At 29.4% G+C, this 8,580-nt stretch overlaps 1 protein-coding gene across 1 annotated transcript in view; it reads left to right on the forward strand.

Annotated features, from left to right (window-relative positions):
* Positions 1-8,268, forward strand: part of LOC123004767 (palmitoyltransferase Hip14) — a 10,868-nt gene extending 2,600 nt beyond the window's left edge. Inside the window, exons 4-7 of the mRNA XM_044398189.1 lie at positions 2,327-2,689; positions 2,749-2,911; positions 6,939-7,183; positions 7,295-8,268. Coding sequence (XP_044254124.1) covers positions 2,327-2,689; positions 2,749-2,911; positions 6,939-7,183; positions 7,295-7,540 — 1,017 coding nt within the window. The 3' untranslated portion in view covers positions 7,541-8,268. The remainder of the gene's footprint in view (positions 1-2,326; positions 2,690-2,748; positions 2,912-6,938; positions 7,184-7,294) is intronic.
* The last annotated feature ends 312 nt before the right edge of the window (positions 8,269-8,580 follow it).

Genomic DNA, 8,580 nt, shown 5'->3' on the forward strand with positions numbered 1-8,580 from the left:
AATTTTTGTTTAATTTTTTTTATTTTTAGGAAATAACTAATGTTATATTGTAAAAAAGTCGAAAAAAAAATGTTTTTTTCATTTTGATGAAAATTAGACTATATTCAGAAACAATATGTGCAATTGTTCCTTTAATTTTTTTACAAAACTTTAATGAATTGGTCCGAGAAACCGGTTCGATGGATCGATTTAAAAATTAGCAGGGTTATAATAATATAAATTTATGTCCAACAGACTATAAGTCTATAGAGGACAATAGAATTGGGCGAGTAGATTAAAGTACATAAAAAAAATTATAACAATAATACATGAAGGAAAGAAAATTAAAAATTAACTACAAACATAACGAAAAGTAAACAAGAAGTTTGGCCTTAACTGGTTTAGAGCTAAATTTATGAAAGAAGATCCAAGCCTTTAATACTGTTATACAATTTAAAACATTTAAAAAGAGGTGAATTAAGATGATGAAAGTATTTGGGGAAGAGTAATAAAATGTAGAAGGACTTCGGTTGTTCATTCGAGGTACAATAATTTTAGAATGGTTCATGAGATAAGAGCTGTCAAGCTCACCAGACAAAAGTTTTTGAAAAAACACAACACAGAAAACATTCCTTCTACATAATAAAATATCTTCATTCACATAATTGAGAAGAACACTGGTCACAATGTCGAACAGGGATACATTGAACTGTAAAAACACCTAAAAACATTAGTCTCCCAATTAATATTTGCTAAAACAATGCAAAAAGTTACTTTTTTCTCTTTTCTTTAAATCAATGTACGTGAAAAAGAAATATTTTTAAAAAAATCATAAAATGATCTTATAAGACATTTATCTCAGTTTTTAACACTATTCTTATATTCTTTCTGTGGTCATTGATTGCTGAGGTATCTATGATCAAAGACAAAAGGATCTTTTTTTATTTAAAGTTCGATATCTTAGCTGCAAATTGACGTAAAGAGAATTTGAGAAAAGCATATTAAAGCTGAATAAACATGCTATCCGGCCTATGCATTGACTTAACTAAAAAAAAATCCTAACGTCCATGGACCAAAAACAAGAAAATTTAAATTTTTTTTCTTATGATAACACTTAGGATTGCGTTGTAATCGTAGCACAGAAAAAAAAATGCCTAAAGATCCCAAAACTAGCAACTTAAAGCTTCCAAATGTTTTTTTTTTAAATCTAGATACGAAAATTTTTAGATGAATTATAGTCTTAAAAATCACCAAAAAAATTAGGAAACATTTTTGTTCCTTTAATTGTTTGGACTAATGTATTATGAAGTGCTTTGGATTTCAACCAACAAATTTTAATAATAAATAAATATTTCTAAAAATGTGAGTGTGACTTACACTGCCTTTGATTACAGCTTTAATTTTGATGTAAGATTAAAAAAGGTTAATGTAAAACGTTTTTATTTTATTTTGTGATTCTAATTTATGCAGTTTTTGTTGCTTTCACGGTGTATTCAATTAGTAATGCCATTATAAGTACATTTTTGAAGTAAAAATATATAGGGTGCGCCAGAACTTGCGCCCCAGAGAAAATTTTCAAGTAAGGTAAGATACCAGGAACATGAAAAAAATGTTTAAAAAATTCAGTCAAAAAATTTTGACATTTATTTTTTGAAATTTGACATTTTTTTATATCTATTTAATGATACTGATGATCTTGTATACAGGTGCGCCAGAACTCGCGCTCCAAAGAAAATTTTCAAGTAAGGTAAGATACCAGGAACATGAAAGTGTTTAAAAAATTCTAGCTGTCAAGAAATTTTGACATTTATTTTTTGACATTTGACATTTTTTTATATTTATTTAATGATTCTGATCATCTTGTACATGTTTTTTTACAATTATTTAGTAAAGGGACAAAAATTTTGCCAATAAAAGCCACAAATAACATTGAACAGAGTTACAATTTAGGATACAGCTTCCTTGTTTCCTCTTTTAACAGCCTATAGCAAAAAAACTTGAAAAATTATTTTTCCAACAGAAATAAATAGTCAAAGTGCAAACTTTAAACCCTCATAACTTCGAAATTTTTATAAATAAAATTTTTTCAACATTTTTTCTATTTTCCTGGTATCTTACCTTACCTTTTATCTGGGGTGCGAGTTCTGGCGCAYCCTGTATAAATCGTTACTGTCCAAAAGTGTAAAAACTGGTTTTGTCTATTTAGCCCTGAAAGGGCTGATATTTTAAATTTGTATTGCAAAGCAATAAAAGCAAGCTCTTAAATAGACACATGTACTATTTACTGCTTAGTTTCTCTATAGTTAAGTGTGCCCATGATTGTTAAATAAATTTGTTTTTGTTTCAGAGATTACGGTGGTGGTGCATGGTAGGCACTCCATTCATGGCATTTTACATCGCTGGTTCGATTTTAGGCACAAATTTAATAATTTTAATCAAGCTATTTCTATTAGTGTGCTTATATATAATTTTACATTATGCCGGTCAAATTTTATACGACGATAGATTAATGGCACTTCTACCTCTTAGTATTTATTTATCAACAAAATTATGGATGTATTTCACATGGTTTATTTATATCATGCCAGCTACAAACATTCTAATAACAATTGTCTTCCTAAGTAGTTCAGGAATATTGTGGTATTGTTTTCTCAAGTCATGGCTAGGTGACGCTGGTGTCATCTCGACTTCGCAACAGCTAAGATTCAGGGTAAAGTAACATAATATTTTCATATTACTACTGTAAATTGCAACACGATTTTTATTCAGACTATAATTGAATTAGCCGAACAAGGTTCAGGAGGATTCGAACCGTCGACGTTTTGTTCGTCATGTCTTGTGAGAAGGCCTCTAAGATCTAAGCATTGCTCGGTGTGCAATAAATGTGTTGCAAGGTTTGATCATCACTGTCCTTGGGTTGCTAATTGTATAGGTAAGTAAGATAAATTTCTAAATTGTCGAAAATTAGCAAAGTGGCGGACCTTAATTCACAAATATGATGGCATCTTTATGACGTCATTTGTTTCTGTTTTTTTTAGTTCACTTTTTTTAATAATGGGTGGTATTAATAAAAATAAGCATTTACTTAGTAGGTTTTACTGAAAAGTAAAAGGTTGTGCAATAGCAAATTCTTAAATTTGTATTAATAATGAAATGCTTTTACTTATAAGCATTTGATTATGTCTTTAAGGAATTGTTTGTCAGTTGTCTCATCTAAAAAGCTTGAAATACCACTTTCTTCAAATAAATTTTATTTCTGATTTAAGCATTTCATAAGAGAAGTAAGGTAAATACATATACATACTAAAATATTCTGCAGTTAATTATTAATTATGCTATTGTAGAATGGCTGATGATTTCTCATCTGAAGATGAATCTTTGCCTGAGGAAAAAAAAGAATCCAAATTAACAATTATATACAGGTTGTTCCGTTTTTATTGTTACAAATTTAAACAGGTGATAGAATATTGAATACTAAGACAAAAGTTTGCTATAAACATGTATCGAAAAATGCCTGGTACACTCTTTGTAAACTTTAAGCTTGCGTACAACTTGAAATATTTTATGGACAAGTTTTAATTAATGATATTTAACAGAATTTGTTAGTACACAACCTGGATGGGGGCTAATATGTTTTTACTAATATTTCAGAAACCATTTAAGATAAAATTACAAAATTTGGTACAGATGATAACCTTTATACATCTAAACGAATTCAAACATCAAATGTCGAAATTTTTAATCAGGGGCGTACGAAACTGGGGGAGTTTAAGGTAAAAAAAATACCCTATTTATTTTGGCTTTAGTTTCTCGGTACTTTCAGCACAAAATCTTAAGTTCGATAGTTTATCACAGAAAAGTCTTTCCTTTGTCGATACGACTTTTTTTGTTTTGTTGTTTTTGAATAAAATTAAATTAAAATTTACGTTACACACCAATACAACATTCAAATAAATCAGAATTTACAGAATAATAAAAGCAAGAAATTCATTTTTTTAATCAACTTCAACTAATTAACATTACATTACAGTAACAATAATAACATTAATTAAATAAATTTGCCTAAATCTAAAGGAGTTGTTCAAAGTGACCACCCTTTTGGTCAATGCATAACTAAAGAAATTAAAGCCAAAGTAGATAGGGTATTTTTTTACCCTAAACCCCACCAGTTTCGGACGCCCCTGATTAAAAATTTCGATATTTGATGTTTGAATTCGTTTAGGTGTATAAAGGTTATCATCTATACCAAATTTTGTAATTTTATCTTAAATGGTTTATGAAATATTAGCAAAAACCTATTAACCTCCTTTCAGGGGGTGTAGCTCCCTTACCAAGCATTTTTCGATACATGTTTATAGGAAACATTTGTCTTAGAATTGAATATCCTATCACCTGTTTAAATTTGTATATATATACAGGGTGTCAATTTTAAAACTTGCAATCGGCAATATCTCTGGAACTAAAAAAGTTATTGAGAATCACTCAAAACCGTTTAGGTGGTTTTTAGGGGGAATCAAAATGGCATGGTAAGTGACGCTCCTCCACCGACCCTTCAAGCCACAGCCACCTTAAGTTGAAAATTTTAAATGGCACGACCCTACTTGTGATACATCGTTGGAAAGCCCATAACAAGTGCTTTTCAAAAATGACATACAACAGCCTATTTGGTAAAGCCTTTTTTCTAATTATTCAAAAACGAAGACATTAAATTTTCATTTTTTTATTATATTCAAGGGTGGGTGAAGGTGTGTCACTTATCATGTCATTTTAATTCCCCCTAGGAACCACCAAAACGGTTTTGAGTGATTATTAATAACTTTTTCAGTTGAGAGAAATTGCCGATTGCAAGTTTTAAAATTGACACAGTGTATAAAATATGTATATCCTGTTATTTTTAMTAAAAGTCAAGTGCCCTCTACTAAAATAAAAAAGAGGAAGCAGTTATGAATTAATATACATAAAAAACTACGCGCTAGACTGGGAAAATTAATACACCGATAAAAAAATAACAATTTAAAGACCACAATAAAAAAGAAAATAGATAAAAATGTAACTGGCAATAAAAAAAGCTAAGCGCCTCTTTTACTTTTGGATATTGTGCAAGGTGAACACGGAAATAATCCTACATTATCAAAAACACCTAATGGAATTAGGCTGCAAAAAGAAAAATTAGAAAATAATGCGAATGCGAGTATTTTAAGTATGTAGACTTTTTGCAATAAATATTTTGATTTTGCAAAAAATATTTGTTTATTTTAAAGAACAAATTATTACAAATTGTATAAAAAATGCATATTAAGGTCTATTAAGGCTGCATCTAAACGGCGTCTTTTATTTTCTCCTGTCAGTTGTCTTTAAGCATCCAAAGCAACCTCCTCTTTTTTCATACTATCTCCCAGAAAATGCTCCGAAAGCCACTGCACATTTTTTTCTATATAATTTTATAAAATCTCATATACGGAAATCTTGTCTACACTCTTTGTAAACTTTAAGCTTGCGTACAACTTGAAATATTTTATGGACAAGTTTTAATTAATGATATTTAACAGAATTTGTTAGTTGATAATTTTATAAGTCAAGCATTTAACAGACTTATATTTTTAGAAGCATTTGCTTAATTTTGTAAGCTTATCTTTATCTTTATTAATACAGAAATAATCATTACCTTATACTAATCAAAATTAAGAAAACCTTAGTTAAATTTTTCTCCTTATTTTTATCTATACGAGGTGTCCCAGCGGGTKGAAAAAATCCATTAGTGACCTTTAAATGGTGAAATCTAAAAAAAATTATATACGACATTGATAGATTTAGTCCTTCGCCTAAATATTGTTCACAATCACTAATGTAATATGCCGACTACTAACTTTTTAAAGGTTGGGAAACACATAATTAAATCTCATGAGGAGTAATAATATTGCTTCTCTTGGGCGGTAATATACAGGATAGCCAACCTTAAAATTACAAATTTCAAATTGTCAAGTTACGCATAATATTTTGCTAAATTAGTATTTAGTTGCTTTTGTAGCAGTTTTTCTTACTTCTGGGGGAGTACCCTGCTTCATTTCGACGATWTTAAATCAAATTCACACATCATTTCAATATTTTGACACCATTTGGATGGCCTACCACGTTTGGACCTTAACTTTGTTAGAAGTTTATTCTACTCAAATTTTTGACTGAAAATAATGTGATTGTGAATAAAATCGCATACAAATCTCGGTGGTAATGGCATTACCCCTTGTGCTTTATCCGATCTCGAGGCTAGCGCGTCTCGATTGTATACATAAGCACTCGCGGTAATGCCATATTTACCACCTTACTTGTAATGTACTATAAATATTATATTATATTCAAGGAATTGCTTAAAAAATCGTAAGTAAAACCCACTGGGTGCTTTTTAAAATTGCGTCAAAAAATGTCCCTTTAAAAACAATATTAACTTGTTTCAGTTTTTTTGCAAATTCTTTCTATGGTGGTTTAATGTCTTGAAAATATTGTTTAAATAGCTTTCATTTGATGTGCCACAAATGGRGTAGTGCCATTTAAATTTTTAAAGTTGAGGTTCGTGGGGGTTAGGGGGTTACTAGGGGTGCTTWAAAAATTAMATCAAAAATGTCTCCCTCGGAAACAAAATTGACCTGTTTCGGCGTTTTTACAAAATCTTTGTAGTTTCTGAGATGTTCGGGGTGGCTTGTTTTCATTGGAACACTCTGTATTTTTTAAGTGGTTAACGAAAAAATAGTGGGATATGTAATGAATAACAACTGAGTGTTTCTAATTACATATTTTTATTATTTTTCAATAATTTTATATTAATTTTCTTTGTGTTAATCAATGAATTCATTTCATTTTTTTGATTTTCTTTAAAAAAGTGCAATAAAAATCGGTCCTACGCATATTTAATGTAAAGAGGTTTAACATGTTTGAACACTTTTACTAAAAGTTTAAATTTTCAGGTGCTAAAAATCACAAATATTTCATCGGTTTTTTGGCCAGCTTAGTCATGATGTGCTGTCAGATGTTGTATGGATCTGTGAAATTTTGGCAAAACCAAAGCACTTGCAACGTCACAACGTCCGAAGGTTATTGGAAATTCGTGTTATCAATAGCTCAATGTGACACTTGGGTGGCTTGGGTCGCTGCTAATACTCTATTTCATTGCGTCTGGGTTTTCACGTTGTTTGTGTGTCAACTGTATCAGGTAAAAAATTTATTGTCTTTCTTATACGAAAAAGTAAAATTGTGTTTTTAAATAGAGCACAATTTTCCGATTTCGCAAGAATTGAAACAAATTGTAATGATAATTTTACAGATTTCGTGTCTTGGTATGACAACAAATGAAAGGATGAACAGAGGGCGCTACAGTTATATAATAAGTAATGGCGGGAATAGTCCATTTTCAAAAGGTCCTATAAAAAATATCCTCGAATTTTTCGATTGTACTTGTTTCGGAATTTTCAAACCAGAAAATAAGGACTGGTTGACGAGTTATGATTTAGATAAGAATATCGAACATCAACCACTTTTGAAAAACAAGGAGAATTTTCAATATGTGTAAATATTGATGAACAATAATAATCCAAAGCTATGACTGAGACATGTATGGTCAATTTGTAAAGTTAGCTCTCTAAGTGAAAACATTCCTTTGTCGAATTGCATTGCTTCCGTGAGGTGTCATGTAAATATTTTAATTGTAAATACGTACCATAAACATGATTAATTAAATTGATGTAAGAAAATAAACAAATTCTTCGCATCAGTTTTATTAATCTAGGCTTATTAGTAATAATGATTAAGTACAATAATTTTATCACGTATGTACATGCTTTAGCAATTACAGTCTAGTCAACAAATTTGGCATGTACTTATATAATGCAGTAAATGCACCAAAATTACACTAAATTTCAATAAGTGTCATTTTTATTCACAAAATTTATGTGTAAACTAAACAATGGTTGTGGATAAAATGAATATGCTATTACTGCATATTTAACGCGTTTGAGGTTGACATTTGTTCACAACTAACAAATTTTATTATTGGTCGAATAAATCAAAAATCTGTTTCTGTTTGTCCAAGTCAATTTTTTATATGAGTAGAGTAGATTTAAACTTGCCTTCTAGCTAAATATTTAGCTTGTTATTAATCTGTTCGTGGCTTTCTGTGTAAGCTTTAAGCGTTGTAGATAACATCACATTTTACAGTAATGTTTATATTTAAACACTATTTGCATTGTACATTGTACCTATTATATTTTGTATGTAATAATTACATTACATTCACTGAAATTAGTGCATTTTTATTGACTATAAACTATAACATTTTTTAGTATAATTTAGAATCAATTTAGTATAACACACTTTTAATAAAACGAAAACTGCAAAAATGGGAGTTTTTTAAATTGACCTATTCGCATAGTTTTGATGTGTTTTGTGCACATTCTAAATTTAGAAAAAAAATTTCTACAAATAATAAATATGCAATCTGCATAAAATCCGAACTCTACAAATTATTATAAATAGCTAATAAATATTGTGCAATAAACTGCACTAATCGTATTTTTTGACTTTTCTTAGTTACTACAAAAATTATTATTATTA

This window comes from Tribolium madens, unplaced genomic scaffold (genome assembly GCF_015345945.1).
Source record: "Tribolium madens isolate multiple individuals breed KSU strain unplaced genomic scaffold, Tmad_KSU_1.1 Scaffold_20;HRSCAF=117;Tcas5.2_LG4, whole genome shotgun sequence".
Classification (NCBI taxonomy): domain Eukaryota; kingdom Metazoa; phylum Arthropoda; class Insecta; order Coleoptera; family Tenebrionidae; genus Tribolium; species Tribolium madens.